This window comes from Vipera ursinii, assembly GCF_947247035.1.
Source record: "Vipera ursinii genome assembly, chromosome: 1".
Lineage (NCBI taxonomy): Eukaryota > Metazoa > Chordata > Lepidosauria > Squamata > Viperidae > Vipera > Vipera ursinii.
The window spans coordinates 139647768-139673921 of record NC_139512.1 but is presented as its reverse complement, the minus strand read 5'-3'; the positions used below and the strand labels follow the sequence as shown (position 1 = coordinate 139673921).

The 26154-nt window shown below is 40.0% G+C and overlaps 1 protein-coding gene across 1 annotated transcript in view; it reads left to right on the top strand.

Annotated features, from left to right (window-relative positions):
* Nucleotides 1–10162: 10162 nt before the first annotated feature.
* The window catches only part of LRP1B (LDL receptor related protein 1B), a gene marked incomplete at both ends in the record, with an annotated part of 936568 nt that continues 920576 nt past the window's right edge, over nucleotides 10163–26154 (top strand). The window contains 1 exon segment of the mRNA XM_083348746.1: nucleotides 10163–10253. Coding sequence (XP_083204872.1) covers nucleotides 10163–10253 — 91 coding nt within the window.

The window sequence follows — 26154 nt, the reverse complement described above, 5'->3', positions numbered from 1 at the left end:
CGAAGAATTCTGTGGAAGGAACACCTATGCTGCATTTCTCCCTTTTGAGTTTGAGACCTGCTGTGCGCAGTCTGGATAGCACCTCCCTGAGCCTACCTTCCAGTTCCTCTGCTGATGCTCCTGCTATCAGGATGTCATCAAAGTAAGGGCAGACTCCAGGGATGCCCTTGAGAGTCTTCTCCATAACTTCTTGGAAGATGCCAGGAGCAACATTGACTCCAAACTGCAGCCTGTTCACTCGGAACGCCCCCCTGTGTGTTACTATGGTTTGAATGTCAGCTGTTGCCCTAGTAACCGTGAGTTGCTGGTACGCCTGCGCAAGATCGAGCCTTGCAAAGATGGTGCCGCCTTGGAGGGAAGCGAGAACGTGGCTGACCGTGGGGACCGGGTAAGCGTGCAGGTTCAGGGCGCGGTTCACCAAACACTTGTAGTCAGCGCAGATCCTTATTTCCCCGTTGGATTTGAGGGGGGTTACGATAGGGGTTTCCCACTCCTCCCCGTCGACGGGCTCTAAGATTCCCTGTGCCACCAGCTTATCTAGTTCGCGCTCGATTTTGTGTTTGAGCATGAAGGGGACTCGCCACGGCTGGACCCTAACGGGGGCAACGTTCGAGTTCAGCTTGAATGCTATGGGGGTCCCTGTGTACTTGGCCAATGACCTGTCAAAAATGTCTGTGAACTGCCGGCAGACGGCCTTGACAGAGTCCCCCTGGATCCGATGGATCCCAGAGACGGTGATTCCCAGGGCCTCAAACCAGTCTAGCCCGACCAGACTGGCTCTGCGGCCCTCTACCACTACAACGTCCAGGTGCCCTTCACGACCCTTGAACCCCACCAAAACGGTGGCCTCCCCCTTTACCTTGACCGGCGAATTCTGAAAATCGGTCAGGGTTAATTTTGTAGGCCATAATTTAATCCGCTGCTTGCTCCGGCTGGTTATGAAGTTAAGGGTCTCGTCTGAAATGATTGAGACCGCTGATCTGGAGTCAAGCTCCATGCTGCAAGGGACGCCTTGCAAGCGGATTGTTAATCTAATTTTGGGTTTGAGCAACCGATGGCTACCCGTGTGGTTAATGGCCAGCTGGCTCTCAACATAGCCAATTCACGTTTTGGGCAGGGCCCCAGTACCTTCAAATGGCAGTTCCTCCGGTTGCAGCTCGTGTATCTCTCGGGGGCGGCGGCTACGACAGACCGTGGCTATGTGGCCTGTTTTCCTGCAGGCCCGACACATGGCGGACCGGAACTTGCAGAGGCTACGCACGTGGTTCCCAGCACACCCTGTGCACCTCTGAGGGTTGGTGGTGTTGCTGGGAGGCCTTGGCTTCCTGGAGCGAAACCTCCTCTCTCTCGAACAGGCGCTCTTGCAGCCGCCTGTCTAAAATACATATCCAGAATATTTTAAAAATTGTAATAATTTTATCATTTACTGATTCATTTTCAGGACTTATAGGCTGTTCCAATCAACCAAAAATAAATGTTCTCATGTTCTGGTTTATTATCACCTTAGTATTTTAGACCTTGAGTGTCCAATCAGTGCATCATGTTATCTTAATGTATTGGTGAATTAAAAATAATGTGTTTTTATGGTAGAAAGTAAATAATATTGATTTTAACAATATATTTGCACTTCTGTTCTACATTCGTAGTTTCAGTACATAAATTTGATTTCATAATGGACAATGCTTAATGGAAATGAAACTGAGCGATTCCAATTTAGATCTTCTCCTGATTTTATTTTACATTCTCCTTGACAAAATTCTAGTATCTCACAATAAGTTAGCCATTTGTGTTTGCTTAATATTTCTCATCTATAGAATGCTTCTTGTGCTAAAAGCTGCAAAGGTGTTTTCGGGCACAACCTTGGTTTGTATCTATTCCATGTTGTCAATATAGTATGTCTACCGTAATGATTTTTAAGATCAACGTTAACTTTGACTTTATCATAGCACAAATATCCATGGTACTCAATCTTTCATCCAAACCAAATAGCAAGCTGCAAAATACAATTTTACATTAGTTAAAACCAATCCTCCTCTTTCCTTTTCATCCTGTAATACCAATATCATGGTATTATACTTAGACTTATATAAAACTTTGCAGTGCTTTACATCCCTCTCAAAGCAGTTTATAGAGTCAGTTTATTTCTACCAACAATCTGGGTCCTCATTTTACTGACCTTGGAAGAATGGAAGACTGAGTCAACCTTGATCTGGTGAGAATCGAACTGCCGAATTGCTGGCAGATGGCAGTCAGCAGAAGTAGCCAGCAGTACTGCATTCTAGTAACTATGCCTCCATGGCTCCTATACTTATATACCCAGGGCTTTTTTTGTCATAGAACGCTCAGAACGGAGTTCCAGCACCTTTTTTGGATGGAACCTTGTAGGGTAGGCAAGGCAGGTTGTATGACATGTGTGAGTTCCGGCACCTTTTTCTTTTACAAAAAAAAAAGCACTGTATATACCTTATATTTAACTCAAACAAGGGACAAAGCAAGCTTTGTTCCCATGTCTTTGACACTTTTGTCTCTAATGGCACTCCTTGGTTACTGGCAATATCACAGCCTACATTTCCATATTTCTGGCTAGTATCACAGTCTGGCTTCTATTATTTGTATCTTTGTTTTGTAAAACCCACCAATTGTCTGCACTGTTTAATAATAAATAAGAAACATTTCCACTGAGGCCCACTTCATTTGTCTGATTAAATTCCTATTTGTTCAAAAGCTCTTCCATTAAAAAATAATCTTTCAAAATAACAATCCCCTTTATCCATTTTCATACTTCTTGTATCAATTCTTGTTAAGCTGTTTGCTCAAATTTCTTAAGTTTTGAAAACCCATTTTTTTTAAATTTATTGATTTATAATCCAGAAAAGATTAATAACTCACCAAGTGAAATCTTATTCTGCCATAAAGAAGATTTCTCTTTAGTTATAGATTAATTAGACCCAGATTAAGAAATGAGGTTTGGCTGAACTTTATGTCCATATAAGTTACTCTACTGTCAGATCCAGCCCAAGAACAACATAGAACAATCTAGCCAAATTTCAGTTCTTTCTTTGCTCACATCATATAGATATTGCCAGATTTAAATCTATACTACTCTAACCCTAACAGATAAACCATAGAAAATTCCAGATAGTTACTCTCCTAAATCTCTTCTCTGGCTCTTATCCAGGCTATGTTGTCTCTTGTTTTATCTCCTCTCTTAGAATATGCTTCCTGGGAAACTAGCATTTCACTGTGGGCCCTCATAGCACTTCTGTCTTAATAAACAGAATCCATCACATCTATGGCTGTGAACTTACATGGAATCCCTTGACTTACAACCATTGAGTGAACTGCAAAAAGTTCCATCCCTGCAGCTTACTCATGAGGAACAGCTGTCTGCAGTGCAAGTGGGTGATCCCATGATCTCTCTTTTGTCCAGAGAGATTTTCAGGCCAGCAGTCACTCTGGCTGCTGTTCTTTACTATAATATGAATCCCTGCTCTTTGAGACGATGATCCTCACCAGAAGCTCCAAAGAGAAGAATATTGTTGCAACAACAAAGATAAGAATAATTAAAGTAATAGGTTTTAAAGTAGCAATGTATAGCTGTGAAAGCCAAACATTAATAAAGAGAAGGTCAAAGAAATAGCTGCTTTCAAATTATATATTTGGAGATAGTAAGAGTGAAATATTGCAAAAAGAACCAGTCAATTCCTCCTGAACTGAATAAAGAGTATTGGCTTCCTGGAGATAATGATCAGTAACAAAAATTCTCATGCTTTGAGTTGTGAAGCATGGGTGGGATAAAGAAAACAAAACAAAACAATAGAACAGCTGCAGGAGATTGCTGGATGCAGGTAATGTTGGTAAACATTTGTTTATGCAATCATTGGAAGTCAAGCTGAACCTAATCACACCTAACTACTTAAAATAACTGGGCATTTCTTGTTTGTAGCCTTACTCTGCCTTCTTTCTGTTTACATCATAGATAATAATTGTGATTTTGTGTGCTTTGTATAAAGGTCTTAGAAAATGGCATTACTGCAGGTATCAAGACCATTGCTTCTTTCTCTCACTTGATTCATGAACCTGTAGCTGTATTTAACATAACTGACACCACAATTCTATTTGTGTCTCTTCAGATGTCAGTTCTACTGAGTTCAGTGAAATTTACACCCACATAAGTATATATAAGATTGTATTCTTAATCTTATGGCTGAATCATCGCTCAAACAGAATCAGTAATACTTCTCATTACAGCTTTACCCGTTTTGATTAAACTCACATAACAAAAAATAACTCAGTAACAAAGCAAAAAGTTAAAGTTCAATACTTCTGAAATATTACAATATGTTATAAACCAATTAGTAAAATAACAATTATTGATCATATGATCTTTTCTGGAATGTAAGTGTACAACATATTTGTAACTGTTTAATTTACAGCTAAGAATCTGAGAAGAAATTATGAAATGCTTCTAAATTGCATCCTATGATCATGTTTAAAATGTTTTAAAAAATTAACAGGGATTAATATATTTGTCTGGAAGGATTTAAAAAAAATGCAAACATTAATTTATATTTGACCGTCCTTTCCTGAAAGGAGAAGATATTACACAGTCACTGCTTATTGGGTGTCAAAGAAAATAAAATGAATGAAATTATCTTAGTTCTTCCCAATAATCAGTTGGATAGATATAATTTGGAAGACAGTATAGTCAGCATCGAAGTCCTAAAGATGACACTGTGAAATTCTCTCGAATCTACTTCTTTATTTGTTTACATCAAGAGACAGACTCTTGCCAGACTAAATCCATAAGCTTCTAATCTAATGAACGCATCTGGGAGATTTCTAGGGTGTGGCTATCCTAAACTTTTTCCTCCCTCCACTATCTAGTTCAGAACTGCACAGGCTCTTGTCTGGGGCTCTTCTTTGGAATGTGCTGCCTAGCCTAGCCCTAATCCTAAACCTAAAACTAATCCTAAAGGTGTGCTGACATCCCCCCTACCCTCCTTTCTTCTTCATCTGCACATATTATCACAATGTGTATTTTTGAAGAAAAAACCACCTCCAAGGTTATCATTACTAGAATAACAGCTAACGTGAATTTATGTGTTGTTCTCTAGCCTGGGGGGAGACTACAACTTAAATCTTAGGTATCTGGGCTGACAATAAACCGCATTAAACATAGAACACTTCCACACATAGAACATGTCCAAAATTCACCTTGTTGTTTTCATTTAGTTGATTATGGGTCATCAAGTCAGTGTTAACTCTCAGTGACTTCATTGGCTTCCTCCTAATCTTCCAATGGTCACAATTAGGCTCAGTAACTCCCATCAGTGCTGTAATTGACTCCATCCATCTTTCTGCTGGTTGTCATGCAAATGAGACCACCATGCAAATGTGTATTTCCTCGCTTAGAGTGCCTTCAAGAGCTGGTAAGGTGCAATGGTGCTTTGGCTGTGGAATGGTGGGACAATGTGTTGGTTCCCCTCCAGCTGTTGCAAAACTTCTCTTAAAGTTCCTTAATTTGTGGAGTTACATCCCTATCCTTTGCAAGTCTGCCCTTGTGGTATTATGAGGTGACCCAAAAGTGTAACTATTTCTAATTGGCACATCCCTTTCATGTGGTATCTTCTACACACCTTAATGAAAATTATTTCTGAATGAAAGTCATATAGGAGTGTACTATATATTAAGTAACACCCTTTCATTTGCCCAAGATAACACAGTATATGAATTAACCCAACATTGAATGTGAATGTGATTGGAAGAGGCTATACCTTTCTAAAGCTTCTTGTCTTCCCCTCTCCTTGTCTCTTTTATATATTCAGTATTATTCTTTGCTCTAATACACAGTTTGTCCTTTGTATAAATATTCTCTGTGTGACTATTCCATTTTCTAATATCTTAAAACCTTAAAAAATATTTTTCTTGTCTGTATCAATTTAAGAACCCTTGATCCTTTCTATAAGGGAAATCAAAAATCTCTAGGGTGTTTATTCAGGACTACGATGGACTTAATCCATCTGACGGAATATGACTGAATAGAATTACTGCTGTTCAATTCAGAAGTTGCTCAAATGAACCAGTTAAATTCCTCTTTAAGTTAATGGTGCAGAGAAAGCCCTGCTTCTGTCATGACTCTGGCTCATTATAGTTGATGGTCATTATTAAAAAGTAAAAGTACCAATAAAAGGTGACATTAAACAAACCTCACTAAAGAACAAATATAGTTGATTCCTTATGAACAGTACCTTGCTATAACGTTTCTGAAGAATGGGGATAACCCCTGCTTTAGAGTTACTGATATGAATATTAGATCTGGGAGACAAAAATCTGAACATCCTCTAGATGGTGGCAAAGGTTGTGGGTGTCTGTATTTCTTTGCTGCTGTTTAAAGATTGTCTGTATCTCTGCAGCTCAGATCTAGTAGTCCTAGATAATGGGGATCTTTGGAATTTTGAGGACCTGTCATATATATTCTCACAAAATGCATGCATGGGTCTTAGCTAATGCAGTGGGCAAACACAGTTACAAAACTTCCATTTAGCTAAGCCAAGCTGGTCAGCTCACTCCTTGCCACATCCTTAAGCCTAATAGGATGGTCCTTTATCACCTAGCTCAACTTTGTCTATTTCTTGGTAAGGGATTATTCTTTGTAAGAAACACAAGGTTACAGTGTCCCTTTTGGGGATCAGAAATATTTAGGTAAACAAACTGAAGTAGAGGTTGTTGCTTTGCTTTGCAACAAGGCAGGTTTTTTTTCCATTTCATTGCTTATGGAGATTCTCTGAATGCTTTTCCTTCAAAACTATTTTTAATGGCAGTATTTAGTTGTTGTTTTTTAAAGTGAGCTTGTTATATAAACCAGGGTTGGCAATATGCAGAATTAATGCATTCCCAATTCAACTTTTTTTTTAATTGCCTGGAGAAATTGCACCAGTAAATGTGTGCAAAGGTCCAGGTGGTTGTTGTTGTTTTACCAATTCCCAAAGAAATCCAAACAGAAGAAAAAGATCTTAGACCTTCCACACCAAGAGGTAGCCTGGGTTTACTGAACATGCCCTGCATCTGATGGTTGAAATATTGTTTAACTTAACCTCCCCATCAACCAGTAGAATTTAGCTAACTTAAATAGAAAAACACTACAGAAGATCGATTGCAAGGAGGAAACCAGCTTTTGGTTGTGAAGAAGGTTATATGACAACACATGGTGGATTGGAAGACATACACATTCATATAGGACATTTATGCAAGTGAGCTCATTGACTGGGTATAAACTGGAGATACCAATCCTGTTCTGGCCTCATTCTCTTTCTGATCTTATTGGTCCTAGTCCAGTCCTCTTCTAAATGCCGTCCAGGATGTATCTTATAGCTTCAGAATCCAAACAGTTAAATGGGCAGACAGTGCAATAGATTACGATTAATGGGTCCAATTCAGCTCTTCCTGTCTCTCCTGTCTCCTTGCCTGTAAACATAGGAGGCAACCATAATGATTTTCCTGGGGTGAAAAAATCAAAGAACAGATACAGTGAGGCATTAATGACTTGGGCATCTTGTCACAACATTGGCAGCCAACCCCCCACCAAGAAACTGGGGGAAAACTTCAGGATGTAGTTGAGATTTTTAAGGGAGGAGAAGCCTCTTCCTCTTCTAGCTGGCCTCCTAACTTACTGATGTTGCCTTTGCTAGAAGGTCAAGTAGATGCTCATGCAGGGCTTCCTAAGTGCATCTTGAATTGAACTGAGAAGCTTCCTGGCAATTAATGCAGTGCTGTTACAACACCAAACCAAAGCATACCCATTGCTGTTTGCCCCTCTCCGGTGCTTTTTTGTTTAAAAAAAAAAAGGTGCCGGAACTCACACACGTCATACAACTGCCTTGCCTACCCTACAAGTTTCCATCCAAAAAAGGTGCCGGAACTCCATTCTGAGTGTTCTATGACAAAAAAAGCCCTGCCCCTCCTTAATTTTGGGTTAGCTGTAATTTCCAAGTGGTCCTCAAGTGCAGCCCCAGCTAGAACACACTGCAATAATCCATATGCAACATGACTAAAGCATGAGTAACTGTATACTATTATTGAAGACTGACTATTATTGAAGATTGAGTTGGAGGATGGGATCAGTCACCTTCCACCACTGATGCTGCCTTTCCCTTGAGCACCCCATCCTTGGATTCCCCTTATCACCATCCTGATGGAATTGCCTGTCCTTCTCACCCTATTCCAGCCTTATCCCATTCCCTGATTAGCTAGCCAGACGATCCACTAGCCAGACGATCCACCCACAGACATCACAAAACATGGCCACTACCAACTCTCCCTGCTCTTGGATACTCAACCACCCAGGGATGTTGCCCTGTGGCCTGGGCATCCAACCACAATAACAACACCTACCAAAACACTAGCAAAGGGCAGAGTTGCCACTTGTTGCACCTGTAGTCACTTACTCCCCTTCCTCCCATCCCAAATCTAGAACTTTTAAGTCAGCCCACTGCATCAGACCAAAAAAGTGAGCCAAGGGCAAAAATATAACCACTGTGTAATGAGGGCGTGTAATGAGCTATATATGTCAAATGTCATACAGTTCTTTGGTGAAAAGTTTATTTTGTTTTCTATCTTGCTTTCTCTCAACTGGCTTACAGGTTTTTACACAGGGAGGCTCCCAGATAGTCCTAGCTCATAGGTAGGCTGGGTCCTCCCAGTCCTGCCTGAATTCTTCTCTTCTGCTTCCCGCATCAGTGTTCTCAGATGAAAAGCAAAATCCTCTCTCCAGAAGGTACTACTCAGCGCTCCCTGAAGAGGCAGCTGCCACTCTCCAAAGGCAGCTGAAGTTTCCAGGTCTGCAAAGGGACCGGATTTTGCCGACTCATTCAATTTGACCCAAACCTCCCTGACAGTTTGCAGTTCAAACGACTCTTCCGCGTTGGAAAAACCTCTGCGTTTGAGATGCCCCACCCCCACCCCGTCAACTCAAGGCTCTCTCTTCTCCCCGCTGAGCAGACCAAGCTGACTTCTCTCTCTCTCTCTCTCTCTCTCTCTCTCTCTCTCTCTCTCTCTCTCTCTCTCTCTCTCTCTCTCTCTCTCTCTCTCTCTCTCTCTCTCTCTCCCCTTCTCTCTCTCTCTCTCTCCCTCTCCCTCTCCCTCTCCCTCTCCCTCTCCCTCTCTCTCGTTGTCCTCTCCACTTTCTGACCAGCAAACCTCTTGGTGTGACTCCCCAGGCTTTCCCCCTACCACTCCACCCCCACCCCCCCCAAAAAAAGGACCGGGATGCGGGGTGGGATGTCAGTGGCTCATTCTGAAGCATGCCTTCGGAAATCGTGGGCGCTCCATCACTGGAGGTTTTTAAAGAAGAGACTGGACAGTCACTTGTCTGAGATGGTATAGGAGGCTGGACTAGAAGACCTCCAAGGTCCCTTCCAGCTTCTATTCTATTCTATTCTATTCTATTCTATTCTATTCTATTCTATTCTATTCTATTCTATTCTATTCTATTCTATTCTATTCTATTCCGGGGGTCCAGACTTGGGTGGAGGGGAGCAGGGTGGACTGACGCCCTTTCCCATGTAAGCCCTTCTTTTCCCTCCTCCTGGATGGTTACGCGGCGATTTCTCGGGTTTTCTGGTGCCGCCTCTTCCCAAAGTAATAGCTATGATTTATGGGGGACACACAAGCGGGGGCGGGGGGAGCGAAGGGGAAGGGGGGGCGAGGACGGACGGTGGAGGCGGCGGCAGCAGCAGCAGCAGCTCCCGCGATCAATCAGTAAAATTCGCCTCCTCTGGCATCGCCCGCCGCCGCCGCCGCTCTTCCTGACTGCCCCTCTTGCGTGATGTAAGATCAGACGCGCTCTGCATCGGGGAGTCGAGGCACACCAGCTGCTCCCGCTCACAGCCACCTCGGCAGCCGGCTGAGAGCAGGCGAGGCGAGGCGGCCGGCGGACCGACCGACGGAGGGAGGGACGGACGGACGGACGCAACGAATACGGGGCTCAGGGCTCCCCGAGCAGATTTTTTTTTTCCCCGGGCCACCTTTGGCCAAATCACCGCCGCTGCCCCGCAAGGTTGCTCGCCTCTGCGCGACTTCCCGGAGGGGCGCCGCCGAGCCCCCAGCCAGCATCCCGCCGGCCCTTGCAGCGGATGCCCCGTGGCCGGGCGCTCTCCGAGCCATGCCCGCCTTTCTCCTGTTCGCCTGCCGGGTCGCCCTCCTTTCGGGATTATTTCCGATCGCTCCGATCCTGGCGGTGGGAGCCGAGCCAGGTAAGTCAGGCGTTCTGGCTCGGAGGGTTGTTTTTTTTTTTTTTTTGGCGTCTCTGCTCCGGATCCGAACCGGCTCTCCACCTCCGAATTTCTATTTATTTATGTATTTATTTTTGGGCCAGGTCTCAAACTTAGGGCCAACTCTTCGCCAGCCCGCCAGCCCGCCCGCGGCGGAGAAACGCTTGCGTTCGCTCGCTGGGGTGGGTTCGACAGAAACCTCCGCTGGGCTGGCGTCGGGTGGGGGAGAGAAGCCCGATCCTGCCTGCCCTGCACTCCTCCTCCTCCTCCTCCTCCTCCTCCTCCTCCTCCTCCTCCTCCTCCTCCTCCTCCTCCTCCTCCTCCTCCTCCTCCTCCTCCTCCTCCCGTCGAGCGAGCCAAGTCCGGTCCTCTTGCCGGCAGCGGCGCCGACTTCGCGGTGCCTCTGCAGAGGGTGGGTGGCGTGGTGGCTTTCGGCTCGGCTCGGCTCGGCTCGGTTCCCTTCCCAAGCTCGGAGCTTTTGAAAACCCGCAACTTTTCTTGCTTTCCTTTCCTTTCCTTCTCTCCCCCCCCCGCCACACACAGAGAGATACGCATCTCTCCCCCCCAAAAAAAAATAATAATATTTTTTTTAGTATAAGGGAACTGCCGTCCCCCAAGTTCTGCTTTGCCCCCTTCCTTACCTCGCTTCCAGGGGTTTTTTTTTGGGGGGGTGGGGTGGGGGGGATAAGTAGAGGACCCGAGCGCGCCGCTCTGTGCTGCAAAAGTGACCGTGGGCTACAAACTTCGTTCGCTGCTTCTCGCTTTGCTAGGCTGACCAAGCCTTTCCAGAACCTGGCTGAAGGCTGAAGTCAAGTGAGGCTTGAGATGGGAACCGCACAGGATATATATATATATATATTATTTTTCAATCTCGGTCCTTAACATCCTTGGTAATAAATGGTGCGGGATTTAAACCACCATCTGTTGGCAATAAACAGTCTGTTATCCTAAACGCGAGAGAGGATCCTAAGGCATGAAGTAATCCCGAGGGATTACTGTGAAATTTACTTCCGCATCAAGACGGGAAGATTCATTCTCAAGATTCCGCGCATCTTGAGAGGACTCTCTTCTGGGTGGTGGTCCTAGGCTTAGATCCCACCCGTGCTTACTTGGAAGTAAGTCTTATTGTCATCTGTGGCAATTACTCTGAAGTAAGGGGTGCGTTTAGATGAAAGCGCAATCCTATGGATGTCTTTTCAAAAGTCATCCTTCGGAGGCTTGGATAAGACTTATTCCCAGGTAAAAAAAAATGGTAAACCTAAGCGTACTTGAATGTTTTGGGGCTGTTGCAAGCATCCAGATTTGTTTGGGGATGAATTTATTTGGGCTCAGTTTTTAACACAGGAAGGGGGGGGGCAGAACCCAACCCGAATCCAAGATCAGGTGTGACCTTTTAAAGAATATTTATTGTGGAATAAGATGGTTTAAAATCTTCAAAGTGTAGTGAGATCCTGGCTAGTGCCACAAGAAAAAAAGAAAAGAAAAGAAAACATGCAAAATTTAATTATATTTCCACAGCTCAGTGATTACAGGGAACAAGCTATACTAGGAAAACTTGAGTCTGCTGGAATCCTTTGATTAGAACGAGCTGTAGTGCTGCTACCAAGATGATGGGGCAAATTGTCTCTAGATGCACTTCAGGCTGCAGGAAATCTCTGAAGTCTGGAGAATGAGACAGAATTGTGCTTTCAGAGCGAGGCTAGGTAAACAGACTAAGGTCTTCCATCATATGCCAGCAATTCTGCATTGACATAAGGTTTTAGATTTATTATCAGGCAACAAATAGGCAGGAATGGTGTGAGCAAAATATCTCCCCAATATTATTGTCACTGAAACATATGTGAAACTGTCCTATACTTGGGTTTAGTGAAGGTACATGTTCTCAAGCAGTATAATTCTGCAGCCGTTGACTCTTCACTGCTTTGAAAAGAGCTTCTAAAATAGGCTTTAATTGGCTTTTTAAAAAATCTCGCTCTTATCTATTGATATAAATAGTTGGGTGTTCAGGCAAGGCTACATTAAACTATCCAGCAACATTTTTTATAAAAAAAAACACAAGCTTTTCTTTTCTTTTTTTTTTAAAAAAGGCCTCTAGTATCCAGACTTTAGGGTGTTTGCAATATAAATATCTAGATATATGCTCAGAAGCAACTTTCATTAAGTTCAATGGGCTTAGCCCCCCCAGTAAGTAGACATCAGATTATAATCTTTGGCTGCCTTTTAGTACCTTCCTCAACATACAACCGTTCCTGTTGGTTGCATATTTAAGAGAATAACTTTCATTGATTCCAGTAGGACATTCTGGGAAATTGCTTGAAACTAAGTTTCATTAAAATGGCAGGAAAGGGATGTTGGGCATCTGAATTTTATTACCTGATCAACAAAGCAGTTTTCAGATGGATAACAGCCTCTCCCCACCCACCCCGCTTGATATCAGATAAAAATATCAAAAATATATTAGAAAAATATCCCTTGTTGCAGTATGGTGTGTATCCCTGAATTTCGTATGCCAGAATTCCCACATGTTGCATGTCCACTCATTACATTGCTTTTAAAAGCAACAGCCACTGCGGAAAAAGTCCATCATATGGACTCATGTAGATGTTCCTGGATAAAGCACCACTTCTAAAAAGACAACAACATGTAAATATGCTCAAAATCCAGTGAAGTGTCCTACTTTTGGACCATGTCCTGCTATCTTCCAAATCTGAGAGACAAATCACTTAAAAATAAATGAAGGGTTAAAACTGTGGGCAGGATATCAGCATATTTCTAGTTTGTGGATCACTCTAATTCCTGACATCAATTGTTTTATTGTTCACTGAAGAAAGGTACTTGGCTTAAATGAGGGTTATCTTTCTGGGTTTAGTGTTATGAGCTTAAAATTTATTATCTAATTATCTAATTTATTAAAGAGAGATGAGTTAGATGTATTTGTTTCTTTGTTTATTTGTTGTAGCTCAAAAAACACACATCAAAGTAAGATATGTACTTTTTCCTTAATTGGTACTAAATTCAGAAAGGCTAGTGATTTCCCCCAACTCAAATAGTATACCTTGTTTCAGATTAAATGTGAAGCAAAGCGCAAACTCGGATAGTTGTTCAAAGTGTGCAAACCTTAAACCAAATAAGGGCAAGAATGCAATAAATATTATGCTCTATAGCTGACAAGAGGAAAAATATCTAGATTCTTATTGAACGCTTGCACTGGGGAAACTTTCTATCTCTCCTTTTTTTTCTTTCCTCTCTACAAGCTTGATACCAAAGTGTTCGCTGTCTGTTTAAAACTAATTTGAAGAAATACAAATGGCTTTAGATATGCTGTTTCTCCTGTAATTGAACTGCTGAACCTGTTAGATCAATTTCCCAGCTGGTTATAAAAAATTAAATAGGTGTTGCACACTATAAGTGACAAGGAAAAAAAATCATTGCTTGGCAGAGTCTCAAAAAATAAAAATAATGCTTTAGCCTTGGGAAAGATTTGTGTTGAGAAGTGTTTGAAAGAAGATAAAGGAAGGACTATGAGGTAAGTCCTGGAAAATCCTGGCTTCTTCCTTATCCATGTATGAAATTTCTTCCTTAGATTCTTCATGATGAGCCAATTTGGGCTCTTCAATGTGTTGTTCTTTTTAGCATGTATTCTAGAACTTTACGAACTTTGATCAAAACTGAATTCTTGCAATTACTGTCACATTTGCTGTAGAAATGATATTTACAAATGATCCCAAGAAACCAACCTGGCTGTCTGCACTTGATATGGAGATTGGCAGGTACCAGTTTATTTAGAAAGGCAAGAATAAGGTTTTCTGATTTGGTTTGGGGTGCTTTTTTTGCTCAGTTCCATGCCTTGTAACACTCTGGGATAAAAATTCTATGTCAATTTAAGTTTGAATCAATCCACTGTGAAAATGCAATGCCCTGTACGGTATATTCACCAAATCATATTCACCTAGAGTCAACTATCTCATCATATTGCTATGGCATGCCAGATCAGAGAGAAGCTCAATGGAAATTTTTAGAAAGACCTGGTGGTTGTCTGTAAATGTGTTGGATATTCCAAACTTTAAAGAAATGTATCAGAACATGGAGACTTTTAGGAAGAGAGATTTTTTTCCCCCATGAGATCAATTTGGGGATGTATCACTAAGATCACCCTAAAGGATTAGAAAAAAAACCCCTTCTAAATTACAGCTTAATGTAAAGTTTTTTGTTATAGGTTGCAGCATGCCTTTACAAAAATACAATTGCAGGTTGCAGGTAGCATTTGAGAATGTCTTATAGGTCATAATGGAAAAGCTTGGTGAAAGATAAACAAGGAGATTGGTAACATGGGAAAGACGATGAGAAAAACATCTACCAGAAGGTTACTTTTGTAATGTTGGATACACAATTTATTTTCTTGACCTGACTTCTTATGGAAAGCAACATTTTGTAAAATGCCAAGGGAATGATCATGATAGAGAGATGTAGGCATTGGCATTACCAAGGATAATACTAAAACTAACTTTCAGGAGGAATTGCTCGAACCTCAGGATGGTGCCTTTTTTTCAAATGACAACAGGTTCCCATTTGTACATGAGTACAAATTAGCATAGATAACATAATGTCTAAATAAATTAAAGCAAACATTGTTCATATAAAGTTGATTTTTTGTAACAAGTCTTTTCTCAAAATATTTTCAGAAGGTCATTTTGGAATACCAATAGCTGAGCGATGTCAACTTCCTTTAGCATTATATTTTGGAATGGCTCTTTGAGATCTAAATCCTGCCAGCCATGGGTGGTGATGTCATGGAATAGGCTTAGAAATAGAAGCTGCAAATTAGCTGTTTGTGCATTGCTAAGATGTTTATATAATTTTACAGTTTTTGCATTGTGTGTGTGTGTGTAATTTCAATTGCAATGAAAGAAGTTTCCACACTTCAAGGATTAATGGGCCAATCAAAGGGTCATACTTGCCCCTGGTGAGTGGAGAATGAAGCCTAGTGTAGCTTCAGATTTTCTGAAGCCCCCTTACATATAATCTTATTACAGATTCCAGATCCTCCCATTGTGCATACCATGTTCTCAAAATGGATACAGTGAAGTCTGTTTTAAACACAAATCAGACTGATCCCAATTGAGAAATCTAGAAGGATTCTTTCTGGTTAAACACATTAAAAGATCTTGCCTGACAGTGATTTGACAGTGACTTGCTTGTTTTTCTGACAGAGACCTGTTTGTGTTATGTATTTTTTACCAACAAAGTTTGCATCCGACATCAACCTTGCAAAAAAAACATATTGGTATTTATGAGAAGTATTACATTGTCAGACATGAAAGCACACTGTGCAGTGGATCAGACAAATATTACACCAGCAAGATGCCCTTGCTGTATAAGCTCTTTCATATATTGTTGACTTAACAAAGGTATCATACAAGGCTGGTTTGATTTTACCTAAGAAAGATGCCATGAATAAAAACTACAGGTTTTTTTCCCCCTCCTGTATCCAATGGCCAACCATATGTCACTTTTGAAGACTTACATCTAAAAGGACTGCTTGTTTTATCTGCTAACTATATATAAGTGGAAGCTGGAACAACTTAAAACAGAAAGAATCTGTTTATCAGAGAGTGGATGTGAACTGAAAAGGAATTACTTTGCACCGATGAACTAAAGATTTAATAACTGAACTATTTTTTCTTTTAATCCTTATTTTAGAACTTTCTTTTTTCTTTTTTTGGTCATATCTCTCTTTAGCTTCCAAAGCCTATCAGAAAAGGCTCTTACTGAGTATGTTTTTTAGGCTTTGCTTTAATCTCATTATTAATACTTTAGAATTAGAAGCAGAACATTTAGGAAAAAAATAGTCTTGCTCTACTGTGCCGTTTCACATGAAACTCCTCCTTGTCAATCTGATAAAAGGCATTCTCGGCAGTTGTAAGATGGGAAGTTCAAATAAAGCTCTTCCAGGGTTTCAGGAGAGAGTTTTCAACTCTCATCTTTGCAAATCTTCCCATTCCTTCATTGATATATATATATATATATATATATATATATATATATATATATATATATATATATATATATATATATATATATATATATTATAAATGCACACAAGAAGGTTTTACAAAGGAAAGACATGGAAGGGCAAACATTACCCGCTTTGATTCTTTACAAAAATATTATATGCGGGGAGCAGATTTCCCTCTATTCAAAACTTCTATTTTCTTTTCCAGTTGCAAGTTAACAGTTCTAGAACTAGTGCCAAATCTCATATTTTTCATTGGTCGTCTTGGTTGTTGCACATGGATACATCATGGGAGAAAAACGTGGGGAAGGGCTTTACACCGGCAGGTCACATAAGTATCTCACTGTTGTATACAATTAATAATAAATAATTACCCTTCCCATCGTCCCCCAACAGTGTTCAAGATGGAGTACGTGGTTGTTCTCTTGTCCTCTTTACAGGTAGTCCTCTACTTACAACAATTTACTTAGTGAACATTCCAAAGTTACAACAACACTGAAAATGTAACTTATGACTGTTTTTCACACTTACAACCATTGTGGCATCCCCATGGTTACATGGTCAAAATTCAGATGCACGGGAACTGGCATGTATTTATGACGGTTGCAGTGTCCCGGGGTCATGTGATCACCCTTTGCGATCCTCTGACAAACAAAGTCAACGGGGAAGCCAGGTTCATTTAACAGCCATGTTAGTAACTTAACAACTGAAGTCATTCATTTAACAACAATGGCAAAAGAGGTCATAAAATGGGGCAAAACTCACTTAACTACTATTATGCTTAGCGATGGAAATTTGGTCTGTATGGTGAATTGTGGGCATAAGTCGAGGACCACTTGTACAGTAGTGTTGTGTGCATATTTGACTAAAAGACTACCCAACACTGAACAATATTTGAATAGATTTAAAGTGGGATCATGCAAGGATTGTGCAATTTTCCACTAGCATCTTTGAGTATCACCAAATCATTGTCCTTTTTAACGGTTAAATCAGCTCCATGATGGTTGGAAAACTATGGAAGAGGAAATAAGGTACTAAGATCTTGCCAAAGTTCAGCATCCTGCCTTTTGCATCATAGCTGAAAATCCTTACATGTGTCAAGAAAAGTAGAAAGTTTGGGAAGGGGGAAAATATAGGATTATAGACAAGCTGACATCTTGCTTGCTCATACAGTATTCTCTGCATTCTGTTTTACATCTCTCAGTCTGCGAGTCCAGAAATCAAAACTGGTCAAGTCAATGCTTAGTAAAAATAAGAACAGGTAGATAGGAATCAAAGAACCTTTTGAAAAATGAAGAATGTCAAAAAGCTTTCCACAGAGTTCAAAGCTTCTCAGAATCTGGGTTACCAAACATGTGTCTGTGTACTTAAGGAAATACACTTCATTTTATTTCACTTTATTGTGCATTCAAGTCATTCCTGACTACAGGTAATTGCTTGGACAAGTTCCTGCAGTTTTCTGGCAAGATTTTCAGAAGTGCTTTGCCACTGCCTCATTTCTAGAGCTTAAGGGAAGTGGCTGGCTTTGTACTGAGGATGTGAGTAGAAGTCATAGTCTCTTAGTTTCCAGCCTAGTGCCTTAAACCACTACACCAAACTGGCTGTCATAGAGAATATACTTAAAAAGCGGAGGGAGGGGGGAGAGGATAACATTACAGACTTGAGAAAAGACTCAGCATTTGGGTTGACAAATGACAGACAATATACACTATGTGGCTATCAAATGATTTTCTATGAATCTAAATTCACACTTCACCCCCTTTTGAGCAATTATATTTTAAAATAGTTTGGTATTAAATGCTCCCACTAGGGACTAGTAAGTACCTATGAACACAGATTTGTTGCTGAATTAATATATTCACCATTGGATGCTGTGCATATTTATTGTTTCCCGGAACCACACAGAAAGATATAGAAACCTCTTTGACTTCTTTTGATGATAGCCAGCATCCTAATTTTCTTGGATTGAATATTCCTTAACACTTTAGACAATTAAATATGACACATTTAATATGTAATCCATATAGAAATCTCTGCTTCTCCTTTTCTCCTTCACTTTTTAGAGCTGGCTATTGAGTGGGACATTGCCAGGACTGCCTTGCCCACTATTAAGTTAAATGAGTTGTGACTGTCCTCAATCTTGAGAGGAGGATGAGATGTAAAGCTGTCCAGCTGTCTTTCAGAGGGGTGAAATTTCACATTTCAAAATCTCTAGCACAGGCTCTGGAGGTTACAGAAGTCAGATCCATCCACTTAGAGCTCAGCAGACTGGATAAAATTTGCTTTAAGGGGGATGACACCGTACAGGAAATAAGGCAATTTGGTAATACAATTGAAAACAAGCAGCACGTATACGGAATCCTAACCAGGTGTCGAACCATATATATTGGATTCATATATCATGTTGAATCACTTTGTGATTTGTCTGGATTTGGCTTAGGATGCAGTGGGAATTCAGATATTGTAGTTTATAAGCTATCATACTGTACTAGGAAGAAGCAAACCGTCAATTGTGGTTTATTTGACAAACTTCAATGAAGCCGTTAACCATCAAACTCAAATCAATCACGGTGTTCTTGGATTTGGTAGCATCATTTGATTAAAATAATAAATAGGGCGTGTGATATCTCCCCCCTTTATTTTGGCTTAGGATGCAGTGTAAATTCAGATATTGTAGTTTATAAGCTATTATAGTAGGGAAAGCAAACCATCAATTGTGGTTTATTTGACACATTTATATTTATAGATTTTTTTCTCCTTTATTTCAGAAAAGGCCCTTGAAATGCAAAAAGACAAATGAAGAATGTACAGGGCAAATAATTCTCTCCCACATTCCACTTCTTACATAATTAAAATGTCTCTGAAACACCTTAAATGAACAGTTCAGCCAGAAGATATAAATTTGAATAGACTTAATACTAACACATCTGAGTGTTCTTATAATTACTGGGACTACTTACTGATGGAATGTGCAGGGCACATTAGGAGCCTTAATTACACATTCTGTTTTTAATCTCAAATGGCAATGTGCTCAGTTCATAATGCATGCAGTTTTCCAAAGAAATTTAAAACTTGCATCACTTTCCTTATTTCATTTCAAGGTCCTCTGTGAGCGAGTGGAATTAGGTATCCTTTGAAAGGGCTTTGATCAACAAAGAACATTGGGGGCCCATGAAGCAGCCCACAAAAGTTATGTAAGCTACACTATATTTGGACTATAGAAAAGGAATCCCTCCTGTGAGTTGAGACTGACTCCTCTTAAGCATATGGACATCTGTGTACGCTTCTGACAAGAGTATGGAAGTTGATTCCTATTGCCTTCTCCTGAAATGGTTTCTCAGCTTCAGTATTGGGCCTGCAAGCATTAATCAGGCCTAACTCTGCCTAACATTTTTGATGCTGACACCTGCTGTAACATTCAAGCTTTAACAGTCGTTTTGAATATGATGCAGTTAGCTCTGAATGGGTCGCCTTCATTGGTCTGATGAAAGAATCCAGATGACTTTCATCTCTGCTTTGCTACACCCAACATTTGAAGAAGAAAAAACATGCTGCAAAATGGTTCAGACAACCCCCTGCCTTCTTATCTCTATCCCTCCCTCCAGATATCACCTAAAGGAGACCATTTTACTCCACTGTACATGGACGGAAATGGTTGCGTCTAATGGTGTTCTTGGGATTCTGAATTTTATAGGTTCCTGATTTGATGGATACAACACAAAAGGGTGGACAACTGGAACATTCCCAAGCTTCTGCTCACCTGAAGAAACGGGATGACAACCCTTCCCAAATGTAATGAGGTTGTTATTTTCCCCCCCACATTTTATTATCAGGGAACTACTAGCCTGGGGGGAAAAGGAGATCAACTAGACCAGTATTGAAGAAGAGTGAACCATTCTCCTCAAGTCAAGACAGTTCTTTTTCTTATTGCAGGAATGGTGGCTAGGCCTGCAGGAATCATGCTGGTGATTTAAAAAACATACCCAAAGTGTGGGTAGTACATATCACTCCCCGTTCCTTTTTTTACATTTAAAGTAAAATATGTAGGTTGAACATACTGAAGTGAAGCAAATGATTTATTTCTTATTTCACTTTGCAGACATGCTGTGGGAAAATGCATCATTATTGGCAGCTGGCCATTGAATGTGAGCTTTAGGTGTGAGGCTATGGGAACCACAAATATGAGCTTGGGGACCACAGGAGGTAGGCAAGCTTACAGGCTACAACTTGTCATCTTTAAGTATAGAGGAATCTAAATGCAACACTGTGTGAATGCTGGCATTGAGGTAGCAGACTGTGATCTCATTATTCTTTTCCCCTCTACATTTCTGCTCCATCCTTTGAAGGTCATTATTCAATTATTTTTACAAGAGACAACCTTGCCTAGATGAGCGTACTTTTAAAAATGCCCATTAGTATTTCCAATACACCTGGTATCCTGAATTGCACAATGGGACTATTGAACTGTAGCTCATTCTTACACAGATTCTACCCTGAAACAAACGTAGGCTAAATTTTAAGAGTTAAAAATAGAGAATTAAAAGAGAATGCATTCTACTCATACTGTTATTTTTATGAAGACTTCTCCATCTCTTCGGTTCCGGCTGAGTGCCTGCCTTGTGTGAGCATTATGTCCAGCCATAATTTTCAGAGGACTTCCATGGATGAATCTGGTGGCCCTACTCTATGTCCCCCCACCCAATACATATATAAACTCCATGGTTCCTTATATTTGAGCAATCTCAGATAAAGTGATTTTGATACAAGTTGCCATATAATGGAAGAGTAGTTACTCTTCAGAGGATATAGCTATATTAAAATCTCAGTGTAATGAGTTCCCCCCCCCTAAGAAGATTTCAGCTCTAACAAACCAAAGCTGATCTGGACAAGCTCCCATCCTGTTCATGGATTAAGTTTCAATAATCTAAAGTATATTAGACAACATTGATGTAAACCTTGAAACTGATACTCAGATTTCACAGACACTGTTCTCTCCTCTACATGATGGGTAACATTGAGGGTTTATTGTATAAAGAAGGCAGAGGGAGAAATAACCAAGTGTCAAAACGTTGTGTCTTTTGCATGTATCACAAATGACACAAATTCCCACACAGAAAAGTCTTTTATTGTGAACAAGCCACCAATTGGTGCATGTTGCCAGTTCCCTTTCATTTGACTCTACTTAGTAATGTTAGGAACAAACAACTCAATGATGATTAATTAGATGTGCCATTTAAATCCAGATTTGTGCTACCATTTATGAACCAGGATTCATAAATCAGGAACAAGCCTTGGCTTATCATCCTGATCCTGACTTATAAAGGGGAGAAAAAGCTACGTTTTCAATCCAGATGACGTGCTAAATTCAAAATAGGAATCCTTTCAGTAGTGAAACACCAGATAGAATATTTGGATAGAATGGTGGTGATGATGGCTACAAAATGAGTGTGGTGACAACATATCTGGATAGTTGTTTTTTCCCCCCCAAGGAAACTGGATTGTTTCCTTATCTTTTTTTTCCTGCTTGTCTCTTTTTAAAACAAAACAAAACAAAACAAAACAAAACAATGAGATATGTTTATTTTGGGGCTAACATTAGAGTTTTTATGTTTTTCCCATGCAAATAGTAAACTGCTCCTAGTTTCCAGCAATCACAACCCAAGTCATCTTTGAGGATTCCCCAAAAAGTACTCAGAAAATATACGAGGTGCTGGAGGTAGCAGGTTGCTCACCTTAATGTTAAACTAATATTAATATTGACTGCGGGCATGCTTTATGTAGATGAGTTTTTAGATTACATGCATAGACGTTTTGTGCAAAGAAGAACAATATACAGCTAATCCTGTTGATGGGATGGCACATTCCTATGGCTAAGTAATTCTGCAAAAGCTATTAAATAATTTGGTATCTCCAATTCATCCTTGGGAAATGCAGTTATATGTAGGGTTAGGAAGGAGATCTCTTTTCAGATCAACACACACACACACACACACACACACAAATACTGTAATTCTTACTAACTCTCTTAGTAAACTATCTTTCTCTTTCCATCTCTTTTTCTATCATATCTATGTCATTCCTATCTCTACTTCTATCATCTCTATTTCCAACTCCTTCTACCGCTACCTGTACTTCTGCCTCTGCTTCTGCCTTTATCTCTACCATCTCTATCTCCACCTCCACCTCCTTCTCTACCATCTCCATCTCTATTATTTCCATCATCTCTTTCTTCATCTCTATCATCTCTCTCTATAATTCCATCATCTCTATTTCTATCTCTGTCTCTATCATCCCTATCTCTATCCCTGTCTCTAAATTTGACCAATTATTTGATGAATTTTGTAACTATTGTGAGAGACGTAATTAAAAGCAGTCTTTTTCTCAGGTACTGAAGTAACAACATAGAACAGAGTGCGGCAGCAGATTCATTTACGTAGATGTTTCTCAGTAGATGGTGCTCAGAGGTAAAGAAACTTACATGGATAACAAAATGCAATCAATAGTTGGACCTAAAGGCACAAGGTCATGATTTAAACACATAATTGGATTTTTTTTATCTGAACTGTAGACACAAAAATCATCCTTTTAATGGATGTTTTCCATTAAAGGATCCTTGGACTGCAGGTCTTCGGTTTTATGCAACTTTTTAAAAGATTTAATAGGATTTTTTTTAAAAAAACCCAACAACCCACATATCCTTGTCAGAATGTGTTTTAGTGACATTTAATATTGCATTGTAAATAAAAAATTAATGTGTACATCCAAAGTACTCTGTCTTGTCATTGTTTCCCTCCAATTTCTGATCTCCAGAATTTGTATGTATAATGTTTCTACTTGTATAGAAGCTGAATATTTTATTATTTTGCATAAGTCACCTTTTACTAAATATGTCTCATGGATGATTGGGATACCCTATGATTTACTAGGTGACACAAGTCATGTCAAATTCAGCATTATCAACAGCTTAGAATTGGGCTTTAATGATCAACACACAATATATTAGAATTATCAGCCCAGAAATCAACAACTTGATCTTGAGTATATCTATATTTGTAAGGAAGCTATATGCATTAAAACATTTTTTTACTGTTTTTAGTCTGGAAGGGTTTTTTTCCCCTCAGCAAGTAGGAGATTCCTGTGAATAGACTTATTCTCAGAAAATATGCAGAGAGTTCAGATTCTTCTCATTTTAACAAGTAATTTTGGTGAATTCCATTGTCTGAGTAGTCTTTTCTCATTCACAAGACCAAATTGGACAGGGCTAACACTTTTTGTGTTATGCCTATGGTAAAAGAAAAGAGAACATCTTGTTCTTTCCAGGTATATAATCAAACTGGATGGGCATCTACTAAGGAATTCAGAAAGAAAAGTAAAGAGCTACTTGTATACTGATAGCATTTTGCCATCCAAGACAACTGCAACATTTGGCGTAATGATCCAGCCATTCCTGTATCTATACCATCTCTTACACAACGTCATTCTCTCATTGGAATGATACTACAGCAAGATCCATTTTATTTCTAAGGATATTTGCAGCAACATTGATTTTCTGATTGACTAAATGAAAGACTATGACACATTTGACAGATACGTATTACAAAACAGCATAAAAAATAAAGCATATCACTAAAATTGAAGCCGCATTACAAATTCAGTATCGCAAAATGTAATTAATGGATTAATGGATCATTTTGCAGATAGGGGAATTTCAAGGTTGTAATATGACGAAACCAATGAAGGAATGTTGGAGTGATTTGAAATTGGAATCCTATGTTTTTAGCCACTTAGTGGATCAATTTATGAAATGTTTATAACACAAGCAAAAGTATGAGCAAAGCTAATGAAGGCCAAACTGTCATCTTCATCAGTCAAATTGGTGTGATTTTAGATTATTGTATCTGCTCTGGATTTATTTATTCTACATAAAATGGCTTGACCTTGACATTTTGTAGAAATGTAAGGTATTTTAAAGAAGATTTCTCATTAAGTGATTTTTTTCTTCTTCTTCAAAAGTCTGAAAGCCTGGAGATATATGTGTGAGCAAATAAGGCATTTAATAAGAAGACACACCATTTTGGAAAAGAAAAAAAAAGAAATTTTCCTTTTTATTCAAATGAAACTTTACCACATATAACTATTTGATTTTTCTTTTGATGTTTAAACATTGTTTGAAAAGTTACTGCTATTGCATGCGTGTTATTGTAATGTATTCATTGCCAGCATGATGCCCTTAAATATCTTTTCATATGATTCTTCATCTGGAAATATTTGATGTTCTGACAGCACTGCACAGTTTTGAGCTACAGGTTCACTACAGAAAACAGGCAGGAATCTCTCTCCGCACCCTTCTGCAAAGATAAAAGCACCCAGGAAAGTCTCTTGTCTTCTTCCTGTTATTAATAGAACATTCCTTCATTACTTCTCTACACACTGCAGGGTTCGTGATGACTGGGAAGCTGAGCAGGGCAGGGCCCACGGAAGAAAACTTTAAGAAATAAGCAAATATGTCAAATCTAACCATTTTTATCACTACTGAGTTTTTACCTAACCACAGGTTGAAAAGCTTCATTCTCTCTCCTTGCAGTGAACAAAGATAACTTGAGGGTTTAACTTCTTTGCGCACTTCTGCACAATAGGACATTCTCTTCCTTTGAATAATTTTGTGAAGTAAATTTTAGGAGAAGAAAAAAAATAAATTGTCTGTGTGTACGTGTGTGCTTATAGAAACATTCAAACAGTCCATGGAACAAAGGTATTGTGCCATAAAACATATCCCCAAAGTATGTACCAATTACATTTTAAGAAGGTAAAACTTCCCTCATTTCAAAAAGGAGTTCCTGTAGCCACATCTATACATCTGCTTTGACATGGTCACTCCCCTCACCCCCATCTCAGAAATGATGGAAATCTTGCAGGTTCCTCAGCACTTACTTACTGTGTGTTCAGAATAATTCTGTGTCATCTTGCTGTCCATCCACCTACAATGTCCAACATTTCTAAGGCTCTGTTTGGTGATTTCCTCTGCTGAAATTCCAGCCCAGTTCAACATCTATTACAGCAGGGCTCTCCAAACTTGGCAACTTCAGATTTGTGGACTTCAAATCCCAAAATTCCTCAGCCATACTGTTTAGGGAATTCTGGAAGCTGGTGTCTTAATGTTGCCAAATTTGGAGACATTATGCATTAGAGCAGGGGTCCCCAACTCCCAGGCTATGGACTAGTACTGGTCCGCAGCATGCCAGCAACCGGTCCACACAAACAAGCAAAGCCCCATCCACGGGATGCAGGCAGCACACAAAACCACACACACTCTGGTTCGTGGAAAAACCACTCTCCACGGAACTGGTCCCTGGTGCCCAAAAGGTTGGGGACCTCTGTATTAGAGGATGGAAAACCTCTAATTGACATGTATGGCTTTCTGGTTACTTACTGCTCTGCGGCTGTTTTGTTTTGGTTTTTTTCTATCCTGTGGTACCATTGTTGGAAGGGTATTTTTTTTTTAAAAATATTATCATTCCTTATGGATCAACCAGTTCGATCTATTGACCACAGGGTGGCAATGAATTGTTATGTGTGTGGGTGTGTATCTCTTGGCTACCATTTAATGGTTTTCCAGATTTGGTGAGTATGTGCAGTTGAAAAGCTAGAGTTAGAGGAAGGAGTGGGAACTGTAAACTACCCAAAGAACATTAAAGTAGAAGAGGAAGGAAGGACCCAGCAATCTTGGCAAAAGCCAGTTGGAAAGGGCCAGGCAAACTACAGATTTACAAGGGAGAGTCAATGGTAGGTATGTGTGTATAGTGGGTGGGATGAAAACAGTGTTTGAATCAACAAAACCAACCCTCCTCAAATGTCCCAGGGCAGGCTAGT